Raw genomic sequence first — 27,596 nt, 5'->3', positions numbered from 1 at the left:
TGTCGTTTGTAGTCTTAATGGGTGTGTTTTTTTTTCAAATGAAGTTGAAATGAGTATCTACTTGATCTAATTTTATGGAATTTCGACCTCTGTGAAGTTGTGATGTTTGATTATTGGAATTCGTTGTCGTTAGTGGGCTAATCATTGCGTGGCATTGTCTGTTTGTTTGTTTTTTAAAACACGATTCATGCTACGCATAGCCGAAAGTAATTGAATTATTGAAAGAACTTTACTAATTATGGACTGCTGCAAAGAATTTCAAGAGTTACAACCTCAGTGGAGTCGTGTGCTGCTTTTTCTTTAGAATTCCGATTCAGAGTGTTTCTTTGATTGTATAACCTTGTGATTGGAACTGTGTCCGAACTGAACAAACAGAAACTACTACCGAGAGAGGTGTCGCCAGTGTGTTTGTGTGTCCGTGCAATCTTCAGTAAAGAAAAACGAAAACAAAATCACTTCACAGACGAATGTTTATTTGTGGCAGAGAAAAATGAGTGATTGTGGCTTTTTCTGCCTCCTGGCTCGAAACCTTGACCTTTGCCAGGAAATGTGTGTTGCTGTCGTCAGATTGATTATGGCGGTGACGCAATCGCAATTAGCCAAATTAGTAATGATCTTGAACGTGAGGGTCTATGCGATGTGCAGTGGTAGTAAACAGATTTCCTGTTCAGGAGCTGACGTTCAGTAAGTACAGGGTGTGAATGTTGGCGTGTGCGTCACAGTGTGTGTGTGTGTGTGTGTGTGTTTGTGTGTGCGAGTGTGTGCGTCTGTCTGTCTTTGTCTGTCATGGGTGTGTGTCTGTCTCTGTCTCTGTCTCTCTCTCCCTCTCTGTCTCTTCTCTCTCTCTCTCTCTCTCTGTCTGTCTCTCTGTCTCTGTCTCTCTGTGTCTGTCTCTCTGTCTCTCTCTCTCTCTCTCTCTCTGTCTCTGTCTCTCTCTCTCTCTCTCTCTCTCTCTCTCTCTCTCTCTCTCTCATTAACGTCCCATAGATTAACGAGAGCTGCCGACTGGGTAGTATGCTTTTTACATTTAGTCAAGTTTTTACTAAATGTTTTAACGTAGAGGGGGGAATCGAGATGAGGGTGTGGTGTATGTGTGTGTGTGTGTGTGTGTGTGTGTAGAGCGATTCAGAGAAAACTACTGGACCGATCTTCATGAAACTTGACATGAGAGATCCTGAGTATGGTATCTCCACACCTTTTTTCCCATTTTTTAAAAAAAATGTCTTTGATGACGTCATACCCTGCTTTTTGTGAAAGTTGAGGCGGCACTGTCACGCTCTCATTTTTCAACCAAATTGGTTGAAATTTTGGTCAAGTAATCTTCGACGAAGCCCGGACTTTGGTATTGCATTTCAGCTTGAAGGCTTAAAAATTAATTAATGAGTTTGCTCAATAAAGTTGTCATTAAAATCGATTTTTCGCAAACAGATTTAAAATTGATTGCATCGTATTCTTCATCACATTCTGAATCTAAAAATATATACATATGTCATGTTTACTATTAAAATGGGATCACAATTAACGAAAATAGATTAATTAATCTTACGATTAAAATTTAAAAAATCGATCCAAAAATGATTTCATCTTATTCTTTATCATTTCCTGATTCCAAAAACATATAGATATGATAGGGTGGATTCAAAACAAGCTCAGAAAGTTAACAAGAATACAGAAAAGCGCGCTTTCCTGCTTAGCACAATACGCTACCGCGCTAATCTGGCGTGTCAATATCACTATGTTTTGCACGTGGGAGGTGAGCGATTTCCTTCACGCGGGTATTGACGAAGCTGTACTGTCTTGGTGAAAAAATACAGTGCGTTCAGTTTCATCCCGTGAGTTCGACAGCTTGACTAAATGTAGTAATTTCGCCTTTCGTCGCGATATAACCTTCGTGGTTAAAAACGACGTTAAACACCAAATAAAGAAAGAAAGAAAGAATTTCGCCTTACGCGACTTGTTCTACATTTCTAACAGGACTGAGAGAAGTTTCTTTGTCTATAGATACAGCACAGTCACCTATCAATTTGTTTTCGCTTATCCAATCTTGTTTACCGCTATGTTGAACACTCTCGCTTGTTTCCCCAACCTATCTCACGACACAGCTCATCATGCTCTCCTTTCAGCCAACGTGATTTGTATCCAACGCTCGACACACAAGCACACACAGTTTACCTGTGTTTGTGTTGACCCAGAAATGACCCAGAATGTGTTGGCATCTGGCGATACCGTCTGGCAGATGGAGGGGCGAGGGAGGAAGGGGAGGGTCCCTCGTTTCAAAAAATGAAGAGAAACAAACTGAGTCCGCGTAAAAAAAAAATCATGTCTGGTGATATTGGAGTGGGGTGGGTTGGAAAAACAAACTGCTCCTTTTTTGCAACCGGTTGGAATTGCTCTCTTGGGATGAGGAAAATTAAAATCACTCACTCAGACTCTGCAAGAAAAGGGGGGATAAGGGGTCGGCGGTCTCTGTTTTTTTACCTGAAAAAAAAGTAAAACAATTTTCTTCTCGGGATGTGATATTCGTCTGTGAAACGGTAACCTATCCCCCCCCCCTCCCCCCCCCCCCTTCCCCCCTGTGTATCATGTCAGCCTTATATCTGCTATATGTAGTAGGATTGACTGAGAGGGCGGTTGAAAGGTGCGGGCAAAGGTGTGTGTAGACACGATGATACGCGCATTGACAGCTGTGGGAAATATAGGCCATGTTGAATTGTTAGTGTGTGGGGGATATTAGCACAGAGAGACACGGGTCTCCTAGCACGTGACACCAGTTTGCTGTTACAGCAAGGAGGACTTTTGTGTAAAGGTAGATGGCAGGCTAAGCAGTGCATGTGACTGCTGCAAACCTGAAGTATACTGTTTGTAGACGATATCAGCATAGCATTCTATCTATGTGTCTGTCTCTTTTGTAGTAGTAGTAGTAGGGACAGGGAATGTAATCCCGCAAGACTCAAGGCTTTTTAAGAGTCCCATCTCATTTTGGAATTATTTTTTTTAGGTCTGTCGTTTTTCATCATCAATCATCAATAATCATTTTTTTCGTTGTCGGGCAAATTCTTGAAAGTGTTAGTATTCGGTGCATGTTTCGCAACATCTGTAAGAGAGTTCCATATTAAAAGATGCAACCCTATAAGGAAAACAGTGTTTTTTAATGTGCATCTTTTGCTTCTACTCATTTATGTCTAACTGTGTACTCCAGCCTCTGTTTGTCTTGATCTGCCTCAAAATGTTTCAAGTGCACATGTATTCAATTAACCAGCTTGACTGGTAGGATCCTTCAGGGGACACACTGGATGGAGCAGCTGCCACTTTCCCCCACTCCTGTGTGCTGTCCTTGAGTGTTTCCCAAAGGCTCAACAACGCCCTAATAACAAAAATTAAACAAATAAACAATTGTCTCTCCTTGATCAAGCACACCAAAAACTTTTAAGCCTTAACCTGTTGCACCTTCTTCTTCTTCTTCTTCTTCTTCTTCTTCGTTCACTGGAACCTGTTGCACCAATAATCAGATGGTTTCTCTCTCTCTACCATTCACAGAATGACGCTAGAAGAGACAACATCAGAGACCAAGTCACCCCCAGCTCTGCCGCTCAGCAAGCCTGTGATCCACCCGTGTGTGGATCCACCCCTGTGTGAAAACTGCCAGCGGCTTGACCTGTCCTTCTTTGACCCTGTGTGTTCAGGATGCCGTCAGATCCTGACAAATCCATCCACCACGGTGCCGGAAATCTTCGCCATCCTGCGACAGTGGACGCCGCAGACACAGCAAAGTTTGGAAATGTTGGTGGAAGAGGTATGTGTGTGTTGAATTTGTGGGGTTTTGTGTGTGTGTGTGTTGGTTGGTTGGTTTGTATGTGTGTGTGTGTGTGTGTGTCTGTCTGTCTGTCTGTCTGTCTGTGTCTGTCTGTGTCTGCATTAGTGCATGCGTGTGTCTGTGTGTATGTCTGTGTGTGTTTGTCCCATGTTGATTAACAGCTTTGCCTTGTTTGTCAAACTCCTGTTCCTGTACATGTACATCAGATCATGACCTGTACCATGTACATCAATAAATGATAGCTTGTTTTATTTCTATCCCCTTCCTACCGGACTGAATTATCAGATGTGTACAGTGAATTACAAACTCTAGTATTTCACACACAGTGACACTAGTTTGGATTTTTGTAGATCTTGAAGATTGATGCCAATATAAATGACTGAGACAGTCTTACAGATATAAATGTATTGTCTCTGTTTGCATGAATATGATCCTTCTAATTCTACCAGAATCAGTTATTATACATATCTTCTTTGATGTCTCCAAGCAATCATTACAAACTCATAGTCATAGTATTCAAAACATTTTTCTTTCTATTTCTTACAGATCTTGAAGCGTGGAGCCAACATAAATGACCGAGATGGTCTCACAGATATGACCCTTCTGCACTATGCCAGCAAGGCAGGTGCGGCTGGCATCGGTGACCCTGACCTTGCTGCTCAGGTGGTGCAGGATTTGCTGAACAAGGGCGCAGACGTCAACATTCGATGTCGGTGGACCAATATGACGGCCCTTCATTACGCTGCATATTTCGACGTTGTTCCTGTCCTCAAAGTTCTGCTCAAGACAACTAAAGCACTCGGTGAGTATGCTGAATTGTGTTTGTGTGAAGTTTAGCGAGCGATGATCATTGTGTCAAATTTGTGCAAATAAAAACCAAAACATGATACAGTGGAACCCCCCTTTTAAGACCTCCAAAAATTTGAGAAAAAATCAGGTCTTAAAAAGGAGGGAGTCTTAAAATGGGGGGTAAATTGACAGAGGTTCTGAACAGAAAGTCTGAAAAAACAAGATCTGAAAAGGGAAGGAGTCTTAATTTGGGGGGCCTTAAAATGGGGGTTCCACTGCGCAAACATGTTCTGTGCACATGCTTGTGCTGACACATGAAATATACTGTTCAAGAAAAAAAGCAGCTTTAATGAACAGTCCCCACACAGTTTGAGAGAAAGCAGTCATTTTCTGTCTCTTGTTTTTTTTATTATACAGATACTGGCAGCATATCTTCAACATTTTGACTGTGTTTGGAATATAACTATCTTATACTCCCAAGTACTGAGGGTATGTGTTCAGAATTTTAGTGGATTCAGAGATAACTGTCTCGAATAGAATTTCAGACTATCGCTTCTGTTTTAGAGGTACTGACAGTAATATTGGAAGAACTTCAGATTTTGCTTTGATTAACGACCAAGTTAATTTTTTGAAGAATTGAATCTTTTCTGTGTTGTGCAGACATTGACAGCACGTGTTCAGAGTTTGAGCACGGCACAGCCCTACACATCGCAGCGTCCAACCTTGCCCACGAAGCCATCAAGGTTCTGGTGCAGAACGGTGCAAACCCAGGCCTCAAAGATGACCTTGGTAGAATCCCGATCGGTGAGTAGTCAGGTGGTGCCAGTATCCATGCTCTATGCAGAGATGCAGCCAGTAACGCTTGTGAGTGTTTATAATGCTGCCACAAGGTTGGAGTCAATTATGTGATCAGATAACTGCAGCAGGGGTCTCAGACGAAAGCTTGTTGAAAATCGCTTGACAGTGTATTGTTTTACATGTACTTCCCGTCATCTTTGAAGGACCAAACCAAACATTCAAAGCTCATTAAATGTTCATCTTTTCATTCTTTTTTTTTTATGTGTTTCTTGTTCTTCCACTTTAAAAATTGGTAGATCGAGGTTCAATTAAATGTTTTGTTTTGTCAATACTTAAATGTTTTGGAAACTAAGCATTCTTAATTTTTGATACCTAATATCCTTGTTATTATATGCAGATTCTGTACCAGACGCAGCCAATTTTGATACAGACTCTGACATGGCACGACTGGTTCAGCGAGTGCGTAAAACACTGCAGGAAGCAGCGCCCTCTTCGCCCTCCAAACCTCCGCCCAACTATGACCTTGTCCATTCCAAGGTCACGCTTCAAGCACTGGGTCTGCAGCTTGGAGACAAGATTGTTGTCAATGGAGTCAAGGTGAGTTGAAGATTAAAGGAACTGTCCTTATTTTGAAAGTGTCATTGAAAAACGTTTTGTAAGAAAAAAAATTCACAAAATAGATCTTCGCCTAGCTATGACCTTGTCCATGTCAAGGTCACACTACAAGCCCTAGGTCTGCAGCTTGGAGAGAAGATTGTGATCAGCTAAGTTGAGATGCACCTTAGATTCATATTGTCTCCACCAACAGGCAGTTTCAGATTGCTTTAAAATGTTCCCAACTGTGATTTGGTTTGGGGTTAAAAATATTTTTGAAATTCATAATTGAATACAAAACCTGAGCCTTTCACTTTCAGAATTTCCAAATTTCCTACTTCTATCCTAATTCTATTTAGAACTCACAATTTACTCATTTAAATGTTGTAACATTCAGGTTGAACTGTCTTACCTGTTTCAGAGTGGTTACCTGAGATACTGCGGGCCAACAGAGTTTGCATCTGGTGTGTGGGCTGGCATTGAACTTGACGAACCCGTCGGCAAAAATGACGGCAGCATTGGCGGAATCTCCTACTTCAAATGTCCCCACAACTATGGTCAGTGCATTTTTGTGTTGCTGCAGTATTAACACATTGTTTATTCAATTTAAAACTTCAAGGTCATCATCATGGATTGATGACCGATCAAAGCGCGGCGGAGCAGTAGTATTTTAATGAGTTTGGGCAATCCGCTTCTTTTTTTTCATCTTCTTCTTCTTCTTCTTCGTTCATGGGCTTAGACTCCCACGTTCATTCATGTTTTTAGCAAGAGTGGATTTTTACGTGTATGACCATTTTTACCCCGCCATTCAGGCAGCATACGCCGATTTCGGGGGAGGCATGCTGGGTATTTTTGTGTTTCTATAACCCACCGAACTCTGATATGGATTACAGGATCTTTTCCGTGCGCACTTGGTCTTGTGCTTGCGTGTACACATGAAGGGGGTTAAGTCACTAGCAGGTCTGCACATAAGTTGACCTGGGAGATCGGAAAAATCTCCACTCTTAACCCATCAGGCGGCAGCGACCGGGATTCGAACTCACGACCTCCCGATTAGGAGGCTGACGTCTTACCACCACGCCACTGCGCAATCTGCTTCAATGTGAACCCCAACTTAATTGAATTACAATTGACTTTTAATTGCTGGATTTACTTTGTTGTGGGAAAACGTCATACATGTAGTTGAGAGGTTTATTTGTGTTACATGTACCTCTTAAAGATACCGTCCTTCCTGTGTGCACGATCTTGTTCACTGCCACAGATCGCGGGGATGTAGCTCAGTTGGTAGCGCGCTGGATTTGTATCCAGTTGGCCGCTGTCAGCGTGAGTTCGTCCCCACGTTCGGCGAGAGATTTATTTCTCAGAGTCAACTTTGTGTGCAGACTCTCCTCGGTGTCCGAACACCCCCGTGTGAACACGCAAGCACAAGACCAAGTGCGCATGAAAAAGATCCTGTAATCCATGTCAGAGTTCGGTGGGTTATAGAAACACAAAAATACCCAGCATGCTTCCTCCGAAAGCGGTGTATGGCTGCCTAAATGGCGGGGTAAAAACGGTCATACACGTAAAAGCCGTGGGAGTTTCAGCCCATGAACGAACAAACAAACTGCCACAGATCTGTTGAGACCTTCACGTGGAATAAGAGCACCCTTTCACTTACAAATGGATACTACAAATCAACAGCCTGCCTGTTTTCTGAGAAGAGTGCATTTTTTGTTTGTTGCTGAAATAATTTTCTTGCTGACACCTGTGTCCATCTGCAAAATTAATTCAGCACAAAAAAAAACAAATCCAACTTTGAACAGGGCAGGCTGTGGATTTTGTTGTTGTATGCATCTAAATTGAAGTATGCTCTTATCCTGTGAAAAAGCTTGAAAAGGTCTTTGTGGTGACCATGGTCTTCTACACAAGAAGTAATATACCCTTTAACATGTAAGATACAATGTCATATACTGTATCTGCATAATATTTCTCTGCAGTTTTGTTCACTTTGCTTTGACCATGTGATCAAGAGAGATAATTAAGCATTGCCATCATTTCAACACCCATCAAATTTTATTGATTAAAGATTAATTTGTATTTTATTGGTTTTTATGTGAAAATAACAGAAAAGAAATTGTCAGCCCGTCGGTCATATGGATTTCGATTGCCGTTGACAGTTAGTTTTCATATAAGATGAAAGCTTACTACACTTCAGTTTGACTGGTGTCCATGACGAAGTGGCTAGTTTTTGTAAATATATCCTCCTTGTCTTCTCTTTAACACTGGTTACAAAAAATCCTGGTGGGATTACTGTCATAGGTAAAGTAGGTTTGTGCCATCTAAATTTAATCAGAATATTTTCTAAAATCAGGTTATTCCATTTTGATGGTTGTGGTAAAGTTCTGTTTTTATTATTTATTATTTATATTTATTTTCAGGCATCTTCGCTCCTATCAGCAAAGTGATGAAACCTGGGGCCGTTCCAGTATCCCGTACTCCTCCCCCTTCTCCACTCAGAGCGTTTAGCAAAGGTCATGTGGATGTGTCTCGCATCACTGCTCGTGTGGATACAGGTCAGCTGATTTTTGTTTGTGTGTGTGTGTGTGTGTGTGTGTGTGTGTTTGTAAAAGAAAGAGATTTGAATATTTGTGGATGTTTCTTGCATGCATAACTCATGAATGTTTGTGTGTGTGTGTGTGTGTGTGTGCTGTGTGTGTGTGGTATAATCATTTTGTCTGTATGCATGGGAAGTCACGAACCTGTGACTGGTTTTGAAACTCTTTCCGGGACATTGCATGACATCTGAACAAATACCTGTAGTGATCAGAAATGTTATCTGAAGTGCTTTTCGTATACATAAGGCATAAGATCCTGAAAGTGTCAAAGCAATACCAGTGAAAATGTTCAAATGTTGGGTGCACATAGACAACAGAGTCAACAGATGTTTGCACAATTGCATTTTTATTATTATTATTGTCAAAAAATGGCATGTAAGATTAAAATGTTGTTACAATGAAGGAGAATTTATTGCTTCAAACATTGGTGTTGCTCATTCCTTTTCTAGACTCCATTTTACCCCCCCCCCCCCCCCCCCCCCCATTTTCCTCACATCAACAAATCATCGCTGTTATTCACAAACCTTGTATCTCAAAATTTGGGGTTTTGGAACTAAAGCAATAGTTAGCTCCCTTACTTTTTGCCCCTGTGCCGAGAAAAGCTCGTATCTCCAGCTGCTTTTTAAGTGAGAAGAAGTTCTTGAGAAGAAAACTCGTACCTTCATTTGTTTCAAGGGAGCGCAAAAAAAACAAACACTTCGGTTAATCTTTCGAGGTTTTTGTGCCACACTTGGACGAAAACAATGTTATAACATGGAATATACGAGGTAATGCTTCTGTTGTATTTTTAGCTTACACATATTTTTTCTCTCGGAAATATGAAATATGGCCACTGAAGGTTAGGCCTAAAAAATAAATAGGTGTGGTTACGGTAACCCGACCTACCCTATAACTTTTTATTACATTTGTCAAACAAAACACAAAAAAACGAGTGCAGAAAACGCAATGAAAGCGAAAGCGCTCGAGTCGCACACTTATTTCCCTGTCAAGTAGGTTTAATTTGTACACATTAGCAAAAAAAGTTTTAAAAAAAAAGGGATTGCCTACCTTCCTACCCTATTTTTACATTTAGTCAAGTTTTGACTAAATGTTTTAACATAGAGGGGGAATCGAGACGAGGGTCGTGGTGTGTGTGTGTGTGTGTGTGTGTCTGTCTGTCTGTCTGTCTGTGCGTGTGTGTGTGTAGAGCGATTCAGACCAAACTACTGGACCGATCTTTATGAAATTTGACATGAGAGTTCCTGGGAATGATATCCCCGGACGTTTTTTTTTTCTTTCGATAAATACTTTTGATGACGTCATATCCGGCTTTTTGTAAAAGTTGAGGCGGCTCTGTCACACCCTCATTTTTCAATCAAATTGATTGAAATTTTTGTAAAGCAATCTTCGACAAAGGCCGGACTTCGGTATTGCATTTCAGCTTGGTGGCTTAAAAATTAATTAATGACTTTGGTCATTAAAGGCACATTAAGCCTCCCGTAAACCATCACAGATACGGTCAGGCTTTTACACACAGTACAAACACCCTTTCATTTAAACACTCACCGATTGAGAACATCCTAGGTGCCCTCCGTAAAGAGCGAACAATTTTCAAAGAATTTATTTTTGCGTGGTTTATCTTACCCCTGAGCCATCGTGAACCCGTGTGATCCAGTTTCCCTTTTTCACAATGTAGTCGTCAGTTAGTCATTTGAATGCGACTCGATGTGAGCTTATCTACAATAGCACGTTTTTATGCACGAAACAAACGGCTGTGGTTCACAAGAACTCTAGCGATGGCTTTTGACTGTTGAGAGGAACGGTGATATGCATAAACCGTCATCTGCTACGACCCTTGCGTGACCCTGCTTCCGGGCTTTTCTTTTTTCAAACTTTTGAATTGTACTGATCTTGTCTTGATGAAAAAAGAATTCTTTTGTAAGAATGTTTGTGTAACAAGCTGTCAATTTATCCCCGAGTACGCTAGTACAAGGGCTCAGCAGACTTTAATTGTGTGTCTGTCTGTCTTTCTCCACTTAACAGCTTATTGCTGGGAAACTACTGGGTGCAGTTCGTTCAAAAGTTGATACACTAACTTGATAATAGGTCCGATTGATCGTATTAAAACTTCATAATGTTACCTGGGACCTAAATGCGAAATAAACCACAAAAACGACTTGGCCGTAGGAGGAGTTCACACCGGCGGGGCAACACGCAGCCATTGACCTGATAGAACAGCCGAACGCGTCACACAAAAATACGTCATGACAAAGTTACACGCAAAGCGAAAGAGACTTTGACGTCATTTACTTTTGTTCGGAATTTTTCCGTCTGTTCCTAGCTTGTCAGTGAAGACCTGACGTGAGTAAGCTTACCCAAAACGTCTTTGTTCTCTATTCTCATTGCAGCTGTGAAATAATCAGTCTTGTGTCTCGGTCGTGTAGGTACAGAGTTTGCTTCTGCAATCATTGTGTTCGTGTTGATGACGGCTTCATAAGACAAAATAATAAGCGAATCTATCGCGTGGAAGACGTTTATGTACAAATCACCGAACCCAACCCATTTTTTGTGTGCATTTTTCTGAAGAATAAACTGCATGTGGTTAATTTCATCCGTTTAATGCTTGTCGAAACATATCTGATCACAGATGAGGTCGCAGTTTGTAGGTTGAATCTATGAATCGGCCAGAGATAGATCTGCATTTCTGGTCAGAAACCAACATTCACACCACAGATATTCCAAATATTTATATTTATTGAGCGAGCCAGTCTGAAGAGTACTCGGGTCCAGCGCGAGCGTTTTTTATTATTTAGATTTTAAAAGTTAGGTCTAGCGCAAAAACGCACCACGGTCCAAAAACATTCTGATTATCATCGATCCACGGCTATTGCCAGTTTACATCGATAGAATGAGACCCGAAGGGAAGTAACTCACTTTTGACCTGAGTTCAGGATGGGTCCAAAAAGTGTTCGAGACAATCTGCAAAATTAATTCTTTAAAAATTGCTCGCTCTTTACGTAGGGCACCTAGGATGTTCCCGTTTGGTGAGCGTTCAAATGGAAGGGTGTTTGTACTGTGTGTAAAAGCCTGACAGTATCTGTGATGGTTTACGGGAGGCTTACTGTCCGGGCGTTATTTCCGGTATTGAATATTCATAACAGCCGTCCAGCCTGCACCAAAACGAGGCGCCATTGTTGTAGAGGAACAAGTCCACGAAAATAAATTCTTTGAAAATTTCTCACGCTCGACAGAAAGCAGCCAGGATGTTCCCGTTCGGTGAGCGTTCAAATGGAAGTATGCTTGTACTGTATGTAGACGCTCGGGAGCTCTGTGATGGCTTACGGAAATCTGAAAATTGTAATAAATTTATTTTAATATAAAACGATCCAAATTTACGCTCATCTTATTCTACATCATTTCCTGATTCCAAAAACATATAAATATGTTATATTTGGATTAAAAACAAGTTCTGAAAATTAAAAATATAAAAATAAAGTAGATGTGTACTGCCGGGCAGTACATACCCCAAGCGAAGTCGTCCATCTGTGTGTACATGATTCTCTCTCTCTCTCTCTCTCTCTCTCTCTCTCTCTCTCTCTCTCTCTCTCTCTCTGTCTTAAAATGTGTCATCGATGACGTGTTTTCATACTTGCTAATGCGGCAGGCTAATCATGACGTCAAATTGAAACTTCTTGAAGTCTCTCAGAAAGGGACATGAAAACCATGTGGGGGTTACTGGTTTGGGCTGAAAAAAAACCCAACTCCACCTAAAATTCAAGCGCCTATGGGGCTGAATTATGCAGCATAAATTGTGAAACATCAGGATATCTCACACTTTCAATTCTGCCATCATGTCAAATCTGACAACAAACCTACCCACAAAATGTCATAAATATCGGTGTAGAATTGAGACTTAACGGTTTTTAACTGCCAAAAATAAGTTTTTTTGACTGGAATAGTTTGTCTTGAAATTCAGTTTGGGACAACGGACCCACCCACTAAATTTCATAAAGATAGGTGAAAATTTAAATGTAACGGTTTTTAACTGCCAAAATTATGTTTTTCTTCTGGAAAAGTATGGAGTGAAAATCAGTTGGGGACAACGAACCTACCCACAAAATTTCATAAATATCGATGAAGAATTGAGATTTAACGGTTTTTAACTGCCAAAAATAAGGTTTTTTGTCTGGAAAAGTATGTCTTAAAATTCAGTTTGGGACAACGGACCCACCCACTAAATTTCATAAAGATAGGTGAAGAATTGAAATTTAACGTTTTTTAACTGCCAAAATTATGTCTTTCTTCTGGAAAAGTATAGAGTGAAAATCAGTTGGGGACAACGAACCTACCCACAAAATTTCATAAATATCGGTGAAGAATTGAAATTTAACGGTTTTTAACTGCCAAAATTATGTTTTTCTTCTGGAAAAGTATGGAGTGAAAATAAGTTGGGGACAACAAACCTACCTTTAAAATTTCATAAGAATCAGTGAAGAAATAGGATTTAACGATTTTTTAACAGCCTTGACACTGAACATTTGATAAATCATTGGTGATGTCATCATAACCCAGTCGTTGTAGTTGTCGTCGTAGTTGTTGGTGTTGTTGTTGTCATGTTCGTTGTCGTGATTGTTGTTGTTCTCGTGTTGTTGTTGTTGTTGTTGTTGTTGTTGTTGTTGTTGTTATCGTCGTCGTCGTCGATGTCATTTGTTGTTGTTGTTGTTATCGTCGTCGTCGTCGTCATCGTCGTCGTTGTCAGAGGTTATTTCTAAAGATTTCATTGATAGTCTTTGTTCTCGTCACCAAGACTTGCTAAGAACAAGCTTGGAACAGCAAGAGTTCCAAGAACAAGATTAGAACAACTCATTACATCATTACCAGTATGTCATTTGTATTTAGAACACACTTTAGAAAAAAACTCTTCAGCTACAAACCAGTCACCCTCACATTTCCGAGGTGTTTGTCTAAACCACTTACTGAAATGTTTTGAGGTTTAATGACCATACACATGTTGAACCGGTGAGTGTCTTCCGCTGCTTAATTCGCAAATAACTATTTTATTAAAGTCCGCTTGAAACGCTCAAAGATGAAATTCCATGTTAAAAAGTGACAAAAGTTTCACATTTTCCCGTTGTAACAGCTTCCGATGATATTATATGAAAATTCTGATCCTCTGAGAGGATTCCCCGAAACAAAATCAGTTTGTACGCCTAATTTTAATAGAATTGTGCAAACAGTGTCGCTAATATTGTGCTAAAAGATGAATTCTAGAACAATGTTCACAGACAGACACCACTTGGCAAAAAAATTTTCAGTGCTGGGAGATGAAAAAAAAAACTACCTCGCTAAGCGCGGGCTCCGCCCGCGCTCCGCTTGGATTATGATCAAAATTAAATTTCCGAAATTGATTTAAAAACAATTTCATCTTATTCCTTGTCGGTTCCTGATTCCAAAAACATCTATATGATATGTTTGGATTAAAAACACGCTCAGAAAGTTAAATCGAAGAGAGGTACAGAAAAGCGTGCTTTGCAGCACAGCGAAACCACTACCGCGCTGAACAGGCTCGTCAGTTTCACTCCGTCGTCATGCACAAGCGGCGGACTACGGTCGTTGTGAAAAAATGCAGTGCGTTCAGTTTCATGCTGTGAGTTCCACAGCTTGACTAAATGTAGTAATTTCGCCTTACGCGACTTGTTTTTTGCTATGTTACCTTAACCACACCTTTTTTTTTTTTTTTTGGCCTTAGGTGACAAACGGAAACAAACTTGTATATATTCTAATTCTAGATGACTCCTATTTTAAATTCAAAAAAGCTATCTCTCAATATTTTCTCACTTGTACCGAATATCATTAACAACTGACATTAACACAAATTTTGACTGTTATTACACTGTTCTAAAGAAACTCTGAACCCATGAATTGCAGAACTTTATATTTTGATGCGGTGAATTTTCAAAACAGTTTTATCCCCGAGTACGCTAGTACAAGGGTCCAGCAGACTTTAATTGTCTGTGTGTCTGTGTGTGTGTCTCGACTTAACAGCTTATTGCTGGGAAACTACTGGGCGCAGTTCGTTCAAAAGTTGATACACTAACTTGATAATAGGTCCGATTGATCGTATTAAAACTTCATAATGTTACCTGGGACCTAAATGCGAAATAAACCACAAAAAAACGACTTGGCGGTGGGAGGAATTCGCGGTGCAACAGCCAGCCAGGCAGTCTGATAGAACGGTGCAAGGTCTCGGCAAACCAAGACTATGCCATACTCGTAGCAAAGCCGCCTAATGGTACCGTAAACCAAGAATAGTCACGTAAGAAAATAGAATGTCGTCTTTTGATTTGGAACGTGACGTGTTTTAGAATGGAGATGTGGTAGTGTGTGTGTGTGTGTGTGTGTGTGTGTGTGTGTGTGTGTGTGTGTGTGAGAGAGAGAGAGAGAGGGAGAGAGAGAAGGAGTGAGGGAGAGAGAGTGTGTGTGTGTGTGTGTGTGTGTGTGTGTGTGTGAATGTCTGAAGAGTACTCGGGTCCAGCGCGAGCGTTTTTTATTTGTTTTTCTCAAAACAGCAAAAATTGAGATACGAGGTTTGTGAACTTCATCGACGAAATACTGATCAGATTGTGCTTTCTTGTAGTAATTGTTTGCTTCTTCAGCTTTTCGTGAATGTTCAAGAAATATTGTAGCAATTGTAGCGAAAGCAAATTACAGTTGAACCTGCCCTTGCAACCACCTCTCCAAAGCAACCACCTGCTCACAATGACCCACTCTCAATATGATCCCAGGCGAGTTTTTCTTCTCTAGAATTCACCTTTCCACAGCGACCACCTGCCTATAGCAACCACTTTTGGTCTGTGCCTTGGGTGGTTGTTATAGACTGTAGACAGGTTCCACTCTATCAGCTTGAAAGAGAGCCTTAGACTAGCTGTAGTCACCAATGGCAAAGAATGCCTGAGGTAAGTTCACTTTTTGAAATTTTGTGTTGCATGGTTCCCACATCACTTGGAACATGATCAGCAAATAAACAGGTCGTAATACATTGTGTATCATAAGCGCTCCCAGCCTGTTGACATCTCCTGTCAAACATTGTTGCTGATAAGCTCATGGTGTAAAAGTATTACATGTATACAGTATAGGTATGGTGCGCAAAATTGATATTACTATCGTTAACTGTTATATAGGGTTTTGAAACTATCGTTAACTGTTAGATATAGAGTTTCAAAACTATCGTTATCTGTTATATATATAGAGTTTCGAAACTATCGTTAACTGTTATATAGAGTTATATTAATAGCGCGTTCGTGCGCATTATTGCTAAAACTATGTATAACAGATAATGAGGGTTTACAACAAAAACGACGCCTTTCACCTGCTCACAAGGTCTGAGCAGGTCCTCATATTCAGGCTGCGGACAGGCCACAACCGAATGAACCACCACCTTTTCACCAAGTTCAGAATTGGCCAGTCAGACCAGAAACTCTATGTAACAGCTAACGACAGTTTCGAAACTCTATATAACAGTTAACGATAGTTTCAAAACTCTGTATAACAGTTAACGATAGTTTCAAAACCCTATATAACAGTTAACGACAGTAATATCAATTTGGCGCACCATATATAGGGTGCATTCATACTCAGCCTAGCAATCAGGCAGGGCTAGGTGCATGTATTGTACCTAGGGGTAAGCTGGTGCATGCTGACATTCTGTGTACTGCAAAGCAGATTGACATTGCACTAGACACAAAGACAACCAAACAACAACTAAAAATGGTATCCAGTATCCAGAACTCTCGGGCAAGCTGTTTCACAGATGCATTTTTGTGTATTCTGTCTGTCGTGTGTATTCTTTATCCACAGATGCACAGGGGGGGGGGGGGGGGGGGGGGAATTGGAGGGGTTGAGTTCCCCTTCCCTGGCTAAGGTAGATTAATTAAGGAATTAATACATAGTTTCACACCAAACCTCTATCTGGAAGAGGAACTCACACAGAGAATGAGAGGGGGGTGGGGGGGGGGGGGGGGGGAGAGAGAGAGCTAGAGTCTTTATACCAAGGATGGTGCAGTTAAGCTACTGTACTTTTTTAACAGCAACCCTTCTCCTGGACGTCTTAAATAGAAACCCTTTCGTTTAACGGCTATAATAAGGAAAGGCCGTATGATTAGTAAACTGGCTGTAAATTGTAATACTATTAGTGTATACATACAAGAAAATAGATGAAGAGTGCTCCACATAAATCAGTGTCCATTCAGATTACACAGACAGTGAAAGACTCAAGCAAATATCATTAAAAAGAGAGAGAGGCGAGAAAGAGAGGTCCCACAACGAGTTTAGCCGATTCGCGTCTTACTCTGCATAACACACATTCATTTCGTGACATTTACACCCGGATACAGTTTTGAGTTTCTGTTGTGAGGGGAATTTATTTCAGTGTTGAGTCAGCTTGATCCAGGTGTTGCATGAGGAAGCTTTACACATGCACAATCGCAAGCACTCGAGCGCGTCAGTTTACCAACATTCACAAAGTGTTTCGGCAAAAAAACCCATTTTGCTGCAGAAACCTTGTTTACAAAAGCTTGACGCTTCGCGCGGTTATCAGTAGCTAGGCGAACAGCCCTTCGAACCCTCACCAGCCGAGTGGACTCGTCCAGACAGGAAGTCGGCGTTGCGTTCTAAATTTAGCCGCATAAGCTTTGTGCAGAAAAGTGCTGAGTGCTGTGTGTGAAGAACAAAAAATCGTCAGGAATTTTCACGGCCTTTACCCTCTCGGAAAACAAGCAAGAGGGACCTAGTAACGACTAAGATGAGCTCCGATCTCCAGACACGATTGACAGAGGCGGAGAAGTCGTTCAAAAAGGCGTGCGAGCAGATCGTCCAACTGAACCGTCGTTTGGACGAAATGGCGAAACGCTACGAGAAAGCCAGTCGTGAAAACCACCGTTCTTTCCGCTACTCGCTGCGCCTACGAATGGCGGTCACAGAGGGTGTACGCAATATGTACTACGAATACGCGGCCAACAAAGCGGACGATATCACACATCTGCGGTGCGACGTGTTGCGAGAGGTCGGAGACGGAAACCAACCTTCAACCGACGGCCAAGACGGCGAGAACAGGGCGGAGGAGGAGGAGGGGGGTGGTGAAGAATCGAACCCGATCGCCGATCTGGAAGAAGTGGGGGACATGTTGGGCAATCGACTGCTGAACGACAGCGGCGCTAGTGACAGTGCCATGCAGGAAGACGAGGAGGAAGAGGAAGACAGCACGTCAGACATGCAGGAAGATCTGGCTGGTAGTGTGGAGGAGGCAGACAATGAATTCAATGACATGGAGACCCTGGATCATGTGCCCAGTCCCGTTCTGGAGGAGGTGATGAGAGTATCCAGCCAGATGGTGCAGGTGCCCAGTACTGTGACTATCAGTCGAGTCAGCAACCCCAGTACTTTGTGATTCTAGTGATTTACTTTTAGACTGTGTGTGTGTGTGTGCACGTGAAAAATGGAAGTGGTTTACTATTTTTAGATTGTCTACTGACTACCAGTACCACAGTACATAGGTATGTGTTCGACTGAGAGATCTATCGAGAATGTGTACATGTGTACAAAAGGTATGAAGTGAAGACTAGTCTAGTAGTAGTATACGCTTGTGTGAGAAGATTGAAGTTGTGACTGTGTTACTGTTAGAGAGTTGTGTTTGTACACTTGAAAGTTGAATGAAATGTTTTGACTATTAGACTGTGTGTGTGATGGAGACCAAGAGTATACATGTACTTGTTCACACTCAATGACTGACTCAACTTCAGTACTTTCTGGTTGGAGTATTTTGAGATTGTGTACATGTTTGTATACACGTGTCAGGTAGAGACTCTGTGCATGGGTATAGACTTCATGCTCATAGTCAATCATAAGGGCTTCATAATGGCCAACAAAAGATACATCAACAAACAGTGGAGTTACACCACTCGACAATGCCTCACATCCAACCGAATCACTTTTTTGTGTGCCTACACAGGTCTAATGAAGTGACAATGAACACATATTTTACACGTACAAATGATTGGTGTCCAAATCCAAGATAACTGTGTGAGCACTGTGACAAGAACTAATGAAGGAGTTTCATGTGTTTACCAAGTGACCCAGTAGTGCTTGAGGCTTAGGCCTAAAAACAAAATTAGGTGTGGTTACGGTAACCCGACCTACCCTATTTTTAGGGGCCGACCCTATAACTTTTTATTGACTCACATGCGAAGCAAAAGTGAGTCTATGGACTCACCCGAGTCGTCCGGACGTCCGTCCGTCCGGAAAACTTTAACGTTGGATATTTCTTGGACACTATTCAGTCTATCAGTACCAAATTTGGCAAGATGGTGTATGATGACAAGGCCCCAAAAAACATACATAGCATCTTGACCTTGCTTCAAGGTCAAGGTCGCAGGGGCCATAAATGTTGCCTAAAAAACAGCTATTTTTCCCATTTTCTCTGAAGTTTTTGAGATTCAATACCTCACCTATATATGATATATAGGGCAAAGTAAGCCCCATCTTTTGATACCAGTTTGGTTTACCTTGCTTCAAGGTCAAGGTCACAGGAGCTCTTCAAAGTTGGATTGTATACATATTTTGAAGTGACCTTGACCCTGAACTATGGAAGATAACTGTTTCAAACTTAAAAATTATGTGGGGCACATGTTATGCTTTCATCATGAGACACATTTGGTCACATATGATCAAGGTCAAGGTCACTTTGACCCTTATGAAATGTGACCCAAATAAGGTAGTGAACCACTAAAAGTGACCATATCTCATGGTAGAAAGAGCCAATAAGCACCATTGTACTTCCTATGTCTTGAATTAACAGCTTTGTGTTGCATGACCTTGGATGACCTTGACCTTGGGTCAAGGTCACATGTATTTTGGTAGGAAAAATGTGTAAAGCAGTTCTTAGTGTATGATGTCATTGCTAGGTTTAGTTATTTGACCTTGACCCTGAAGGTCATGTAAAGGTCAAGGTCAAGCATGTGAGTCGTATGGGCTTTGCCCTTCTTGTTACATTTGTCAAAATACACACCCAAAAAACCAAGAAAACGAGTGCAGAAAATGCAATGATAGCGAAAGTGCTCGAGTCGCACACTTTTTACCCTGTCAAGTAGGTTTAATTTGTACACATTAGAAAAAAAAGTTTTAAAAAAAAGTGATTGCCTACCTTTCTACCCTATTTTTTTGGGCCATGTTACCGTAACCACACCTATTTATTTTTTTTTTTGCCTTTGGAGAACTACATGTAGAAAGAAAGTCCTGAGGCTGATATGAACTTTCTTTGTTATGGAGACCTATTTAATTATCTATGCTCTTAAGAATTCCTTCATTTGAACATTATTTTGCTCACCAGAAAGCGATTTACCAGAAAATATTAGCCTTGATCTAAAGTGTTAGCCTCGTTTAAAAAGAGATTTGAAAAAAACAAGTAATAAGGCATCTCAAATTAGCTAAACATGTCTGTGGTCGATCTCTACTTAAATGTGAATTGGCATTTACATGTATTTCACAACTTGTCATTATTGTAGTGTGAATCCTGGGAGACCAGTTGTGCTAATGATACTGATAGTGATAGCATTAACTGTATGACTATGTCAGTATGAGGTTCATTGTAAGTTGACAGTCATGTTTGGGTCACTTTTCAGATTTGCATTTTTCACTGTGGCATATTTGGACACTGAATATTATTATTATTAGTGCTGTTGTGTTGTTGGAATGATCATTCCTTCTTATTTTCTTTTTTTTTAGCATTATGTGCGACTAATGTGCATGTTTCACTGGGAAGCTATCTCACAGCTGATGCTGGGCAACAAGAAATTCATTGTCTTTTACATGTGAAATTAATTTTAACTTTTAGAATGAAATTACTAATTGTTCACGTACATAGTATGGTTAACAATGGATAATGTTGATTTTGGTATGATCTTAGGCTGCTGCTTACGTGACAGATCTTGGGACTCTAAATATGGGCTGGGGACTTTCCCAAGGCACTTAATTGCCATTATCAGATTCATGCATGTGTATTTCTTCACCTCACCTCATAAGACTAGAGGAAGGAGGGAGTGTCCTTTTTTAGTTCCTATTAAATGACACTGACAGACTCTTTACATGAAAAAGCTCTACTTTTTATGATTTCCACCCTAAAAATCTGTATATCCTGCATTTTAATTTTGTGATGTTGCTCGGAAATAATTTAACTGGTTTTCATGAGATTTGTTTTATGGGTCAGCTCAGTCTTTATTACTTTAAGCCGAGTTCAATTGTACATTCATTTTCTCATGTTGCATGAAGTTTTCGATGTGATTTCACGAGCATGATGTTGGTGCTAGTTATTTCTGGCTCCTCTCGTTAAGGTGGACATCTAATATTAAACATGTCTTTTCTTTCTTTTTTCTGACATTTTTCTTGTTCTTATCTTACGACGTGGGTTTTTTTTTTGTTAATTTTTTTTTTTTGTTAATGTTTTTTTTGTGTGGAGGAAGGAGTTGAGGCTGAGGGATGTGTACCTGTAGTTTTGAGACATATTTTTCTTTAAAGGTTGTTCCACTCCTCAAATTGTCAAAACGTTCATGGGCAGAAATTATCACTTTTGAGTATGACCATGTGATCAGCACTGGACAGCTAAGCTTTTGATTCCTCACAAACTTTGTCATTTTGTAGTCACTTTCATACCTTACAGAAGTTACACTTGAAGATAAGGCAGCTACTTAATTTTTTTTCAACAGTTTAATAAAATGAAATAAAATCAGGGTTTTAGTAGATACATTTCAACTGAACATTCATTTTTTTAAACTGTTCTGTCCGCATTTTTAACAGAATTGAACTCGGAAATCGTTCAGTTTTTATCTGCTTGATGTGTTCAGTCCTGAGTGATCAGTTTGAAGTGTATGGCTGTAATTTATTGGTATGTAAGTGTGGAAGAGTTTTACACTGTTCGCCAATTTAAAGTGTGGTCAGAATGTTAGTTGCATTAAGTCTTAACAAAAAGAAGTAGATGTGAATTGTGATATTTTTACATAAACTTATGATTTTTCATGAATTTAACCCTTTCACTGCCAGATGTAATAACACTGTTGGGCGGCTCCTCTGCCAAGGACTTTTGCGGAAAATTGGGTGTAAATTAAAACAATCTGGAAGCCATGTTTCTTGTTAAAAGTTCATAAAACCTATGTTTTTCTTGGAGGAAAATGAATGCTCTAAATAAACATACTAATTTTATGCTTTTGAGGGGAATATTTTATGATCCTTCAAGGTGTGAAAACCAAGGTTTGATTTTTTTTACATTTTCCGATGTGAATGTATGTTGGTGATACTGATAGGTGGTGTGTTAGGTGTGTTGTTGAGCAAAAATCTCAGAAAGTCACTAATGAAGAGTTAAAACAAAACAAACAACACATGCATAAATGAAAGACTCACCACAATGATGTCCATGTAATCCAAAAGTATATTATTCACACAAAACACGAGAAAAGGTAACATGAAACAAGTTGCGTAAGGTGAAAATACATTTACTCAAGCTGTCGAACTCACAGAGTGAAACTGAACGCACTGTATTTTTTCAACAAGACCGTATACTTGTAGCATCGTCAGTCCACCGCTCGTGGCCAAGGCAGTGAAATTGACTAGCCAGAATAGCGCGGTAGTGGTTGCATTGAGCAATAGCACGCTTTTCTGTATCTCTGTTCTTTTTAACTTTCTGAGCTTGTTTTGAATTCAAATATATCATATCTATATGTTTTTGGAATCAGGAACCGACAAGGAATAAGATCAAATTGTTTTTGAATCGATTCCGGAAATTTAATTTTAATCATAATTTTCATATATTTAATTTTCAGAGCTGGTTTTTAATCCAAATATGACATATTTATATGGTTTTGGAATCAAAAGATGATTAAGAATAAGATGAAATTATTGTTGGATCGTTTTATAAAAACATAATTTTAATTACAATTTTCAGATTTTTAATGACCAAGCTCATTAATTAATTTCTAAGCTGAAATGCGATACCAAAGTTCGGCCTTCGTCGAAAATTGCTTTACCAAAATTTCAATCCATTTGATCGAAAAATGAGGGCGTGACAGTGCGGCCTCAACTTTTACAAAAAGCCGGATATGATGTCATCAAAGACATTTATCCAAAAAAAGAAAAAAAACTCCGGGGATATCATACTCCGGAACTCTCATGTAAAGTTTCATGAAGATCGGTCCAGTAGTTTTCTCTGGATCGCTCTACACATACACACACACACACACACCACGACCCTCGTCTCGATTCCCCCTCTATGTTAAAACATTTAGTCAAACCTTGACTAAATGTAAAAACGATAAATCAGTTGATCCCATCTTTGCTCAGTATTTGTAAATTCAGTAAAAATGGCGATTTTAGAATCTCATGCCCGAAAAGGCTGTGTTTGTTTGAAGCAAGATGAACCCACCCACAACAGACCTGAATAAAATAGTACTCTGTTCTGAGGTTCAATGCGATCCTTCCGTGGAGAAGGACAGATTTGTATTTCCTGTACTATTTTATTGTGATCTAGTTCCTTACATGAGTGAACTTTAGTGTTACGTGTTTGGTTTTTTGTTGTGAATGAGTTGCTGAGTTTTTGCATAGTTAGCTTTTGCATGGTAGAAGTCAACAGAATCATTCCTTTTGTATGTGCTGTTTGCATGAATCTACATAAGATATCCGGATCAAATGGTTAGATGCATTTATTGGGATCTGATACTAATGTGTCTTTCAGAATCTTAGATGAGAGGGTGTTTCAACTTTCATATGGGCTTGCAGTATGAAGCATTCTTTGTTTTACTTTTTCTGTAGCGTTTATTTTCATTTGATTAATTGGTTTAGATTTGACTTGTGAGTAACAAATGGATGACATGAAGAAAAAAATCTGAGAAAACTGGTCTGTAACGGAGGGAGTCTTAAAATTGGGTTGAGTTTACAGAGTGTTTCAACAGACCATTTGAGAAGACATGGTCTTAAAAAGGGGGAAATCTCTTTTTCTTTTCTTGGGGGGGTTGGGTTGGTAAGCAGGGGCTCACATCCACATCGGACATACACGGATGTTTTTTCCAAATGTCCTGTACATTTTTCTTGCAAGAGGACATATGTCGCCCCCCGCGGGTTAGGGGGAGTCCCATATTGGTTGGGACGAGAAAGAATTTACCCGATGCTCCCCGGTATGTCGTAAGAGGCGACTAACGGATTCTGTTTCTCCTTTTACCCTTGTTAAGTGTTTCTTGTATAGAATATAGTCAATGTTTGTAAAGATTTTAGTCAAGCAGTATGTAAGAAATTTTAAGTCCTTTGTACTGGAAACTTGCATTCTCCCAGTAAGGTAATATATATTGTACTACGTTGCAAGCCCCTGGGGCTGGAGCAAATTTTTGATTAGTGCTTTTGTGAACAAGAAACAATTGACAAGTGGCTCTATCCCATCACCCCCCTTCCCTCCGTCGCGATATAACCTTGAACGGTTGAAAACGACGTTAAACACCAAATAAAGAAAGAAAGGACATATGTCCTATTGTTTTTGTCACAAAGTGGTCATTGTCCGATTATGCTTTCATTTGATCTGGACATTATCAGTACTTTCCAATTTACAGTAGTTTGATTTGCTATTTTATCGATGTTTTGCAAAGCAATGTGTCTCTCCAAGCAGACGAAACTTGGGGAGACTTTATGTGCTTTTTATATAGAAGAGTTTCCAACAGTCGCAACTCTGAATGCTCCAAGCCGGTTGACAGTTGCCTCCCTTCGTGTTTTATTTTTTTCTCGAAAAAGCAACATGCCGCCGAAACGAAAATTAGTGCCAGAAAAAGGCCAGAAGCGCTTGTACTTCAAATCTCTGCCCTCATCCGCGGCTAGTACCACTGAAACTGAGCTCCCTCCGGCCTCTGAGCAGCCAGAGCCAGATGAAACCGTCGCTCTAGAAAGTGAAACTTCGGCGCCGAAGAAAGACGTTACCCCCTCCCCCACCCCCGGCGCGTGGCTTCGTTTCATGCTGGCCGACTTAATTCCCGTGGGTGTCGCACGACTCAAAGAAGCAACTGATGTTGTGCATGAAACATCAGCAAACAGGCACATCAAACTCTTTTACCGTTGGCTATTAAACTTTACACACAAAAATGTCCTATTGATTTATTTTTGTTCAGGACAAATGTCCTATCACTTTTGCATTGTCCAGGACATTTGTCCTTTGCCACCTCTTATGGGTGTGAGCCCCTGGGTAAGTTAAAAGGGGGTACAGTACTACTGAAGCAGCACTAAGTAGAGAGACGACCTACACTTTTATCTCGGCTGTTTTAAAAGAAAGATTTTTTTATGTGATGGCTTATGTTTTTTGTTGTTGTTATTCTGCAGATGTTGTTTGCCTTTTACTCTGTCAAGTAGTTATGACCAAACAGCAGTTGATAAAATGTTTTGGCATACATGTCTTAATTTTGTTTAAATTGAGGAAACGTATTTATTTTTGGGGTATTCTCTTTAATTTCCTTTTTTGGGATGGGAATGGGTGTAGAATGGGTTGAACATCCTGATTAAAAACAACAGAGAGAGGAGACAAAACAAATCATGTGTCGCTTGATTTCAGTAAAATTTAAAAAATAACGTTTCCTTAGAAATCTTGCTTTATATGTCCAGAATAAAATGCTTCGCTTGAGTAATAAAATGTGTGCATGTATTATTTGGATGTCAGGGAAGATCAAAGGCATTTAGGGTTGTATGTCAGGGGAGGTAACTACGTGAACAAGATTTAGGAATAAATGTGAGTATGATCTGAACTGTAAAAGAAAATGTAGGCAGTGATGAGTGAATGACAAGATATCGAAAACATGAATGAAAATTGTTATGGATCATGAACATATATGAATACAAGATCTTTGTTGTGATCTCAAAGATGAGTTTATCTTTGTGTATGTGTGTCAAGTTACAAGGAGTGTGTGTGGTATGTTGCCGGGAGCGTGTTGTGTATGTCTGGTATGTTGCCGGGAGCGTGTTGTGTATGTGTGGTATGTTACAGGGAGCGTGTTGTTTATGTCTGGTATGTTGCTGTGAGCGTGTTTTGTATGTGAGGTATGTTTCAGAGAGAGTTTGTGTGTGTGTGAATGAATGCATGAAAAAGTCAGTGTTGGTGTTGATACACTCTCATTGCATGCATCTTTACATCACACCAGTGACCACATCAGCTTCCACGTTACTTAGTATCCTTATGTAACCGAGTGCCAAAACACAACAATCACCTTTGGAGGCGAAGTACAATCAAACTGGATTGAGAATTTTAGAGCTTATTTCTAAGCCCTATTAAACCAAAGGAAACCAAGAACATACAGAGAGACAGAAGCCGCCAGACCCCATCACAAACAGAACTCTACAATCCACAGGTGTCTTGCCGGCGAGCTATAAATAGCTCGAAAGGCCAACAACTCTGCAGAGCCTGCTGTTAAGGGCAACGGTAGTCTCCCTGTCACACTTACACCACATTGGCTATTAGTATTGTTCTACCAAATGACATAGCAAGAAACCAGATTTCGTCTGTTATTGCAGAATAAACACTGGCCAATAGAAATGATATATTTTACACACACTCAAAATACAAAGTACTGAAGTGGGCACATGCATCACTGGTGACAAGCACATCTGTTGCAGGAATAAATCTCATTCATAAGCATATATATTATGCACGCGTATACTATTCAGAAAAAAGATTGCTGCGTATGGACTCGGAAAGTGATTATTCATTGTTCGGAAGCAGTTATATCATTGCCATAGTTCAACATACATTCCTTTTGATGTACATCGCGACAGATACATGTGATAAAACCATCCTTCCGTTGGACGTGTCAAAAAGCAACAGCTTGGTTATTTCCTGTGCAGTGTGAGAATTTTTTCTTGAATTAATGTTGCAAATTGACGTAGATGTCGCTGTCAGTTACAAAGTCATTTAGAACAAACAAATTAACAGAAAGGAAAAAATCAGAGTACTTTTATGTTATGTGCCCAATCGGAAGTTCATGCTCTTATCCATGTACAAGCCTCCAGTGGCAAATCTGTAGTAATTTGCAAGATGTCTACATCGGAAGGAATGTAATTTTAAATAAAAGATTTCTCTCGTGTCTGTATTTTGTTAGCATTCCTCGAGCAGTACACTACAGACCAACCCCATACAGACCATTCTTTTTTTTAAATCGCTGTTTGATTTAAACACTTAACAGATATAATTAACAGATACATAAATATACGGTGAGTACCTTTCCACTTAAAGCAAACCACAACAGTCTTATGCTTTGAAGAAAAAGAATAATTTCCACACTAGGGTACATGCCAGCCATTTAAAAAAAAAAATTCTTTTTTTAAGAAGTATATAGTCTGGTACTCACAATAAATGGCCAGTCTGTCACAGCAAGCAGTCAAAAACTACGTGGGGGAAAAAAAAGAGAAAATTATATGATTTTTATGGGATCTGTCAAAATATGTACTACAATAAGTCTAAAATTCTTGAATACTGTGCTGTCATTTTGGCAAAACTGCCGAACTTTTTTTGCAGTGAGGGGAAAGATGATGCCTTGGACTGTCAACGTTACAACCAGGCAACATCAGCACAAACTACTGTCACTGTAGAAAACAAGAAGAACAAACAGTCGCGTAAGGCGAAAATACAACATTTAGTCAAGTAGCTGTCGAACTCACAGAATGAAACTGAACGCAATGCAACGCAGCAAGACCGTATACTCGTAGCATCGTCAGTCCACCGCTCATGGCAAAGGCAGTGAAATTGACAAGAAGAGCGGGGTAGTAGTTGCGCTGAGAAGGATAGCACGCTTTTCTGTACCTCTCTTCGTTTTCACTTTCTGAGCGTGTTTTCAATCCAAACATATCATATCTATATGTTTTTGGAATCAGGAACCGACAAGGAATAAGATGAAAGTGTTTTTAAATTGATTTCGAAAATTTAATTTTGATCATAATTTTTATATTTTTAATTTTCAGAGCTT

General features: G+C 40.0%; 2 protein-coding genes across 6 annotated transcripts in view; both read left to right on the top strand.

Annotated features, from left to right (window-relative positions):
• Nucleotides 1-27,596, top strand: part of LOC138966328 (CAP-Gly domain-containing linker protein 4-like) — a 60,897-nt gene that overhangs the window by 20,931 nt on the left and 12,370 nt on the right. For 3 of the 5 annotated variants that reach the window (XM_070338522.1, XM_070338523.1, XM_070338520.1), the window contains exons 2-7: nucleotides 3,538-3,793; nucleotides 4,361-4,616; nucleotides 5,264-5,407; nucleotides 5,799-5,998; nucleotides 6,417-6,552; nucleotides 8,416-8,550. In XM_070338522.1, coding sequence (XP_070194623.1) covers nucleotides 3,538-3,793; nucleotides 4,361-4,616; nucleotides 5,264-5,407; nucleotides 5,799-5,998; nucleotides 6,417-6,552; nucleotides 8,416-8,550 — 1,127 coding nt within the window. Of the gene's footprint in view, nucleotides 1-347; nucleotides 685-3,537; nucleotides 3,794-4,360; nucleotides 4,617-5,263; nucleotides 5,408-5,798; nucleotides 5,999-6,416; nucleotides 6,553-8,415; nucleotides 8,551-27,596 lie in introns of those variants that run through there. The other 2 variants (XR_011455670.1, XM_070338519.1) reach the window with 2 other exon arrangements.
• LOC138966333 (nucleolar transcription factor 1-B-like) overlaps nucleotides 16,878-27,596 on the top strand; it is a 71,431-nt gene continuing 60,712 nt past the window's right edge. Inside the window, exon 1 of the mRNA XM_070338530.1 lies at nucleotides 16,878-22,097. Within this exon, the coding sequence (XP_070194631.1) occupies nucleotides 17,372-18,016 (645 nt within the window). The 5' untranslated portion in view covers nucleotides 16,878-17,371 and the 3' untranslated portion in view covers nucleotides 18,017-22,097. The remainder of the gene's footprint in view (nucleotides 22,098-27,596) is intronic.

This window comes from Littorina saxatilis, linkage group LG5 (genome assembly GCF_037325665.1).
Source record: "Littorina saxatilis isolate snail1 linkage group LG5, US_GU_Lsax_2.0, whole genome shotgun sequence".
NCBI lineage: Eukaryota > Metazoa > Mollusca > Gastropoda > Littorinimorpha > Littorinidae > Littorina > Littorina saxatilis.
The sequence above is the reverse complement of the archived record's forward strand: the minus strand, read 5'-3'. Positions and strand labels throughout refer to the sequence as shown.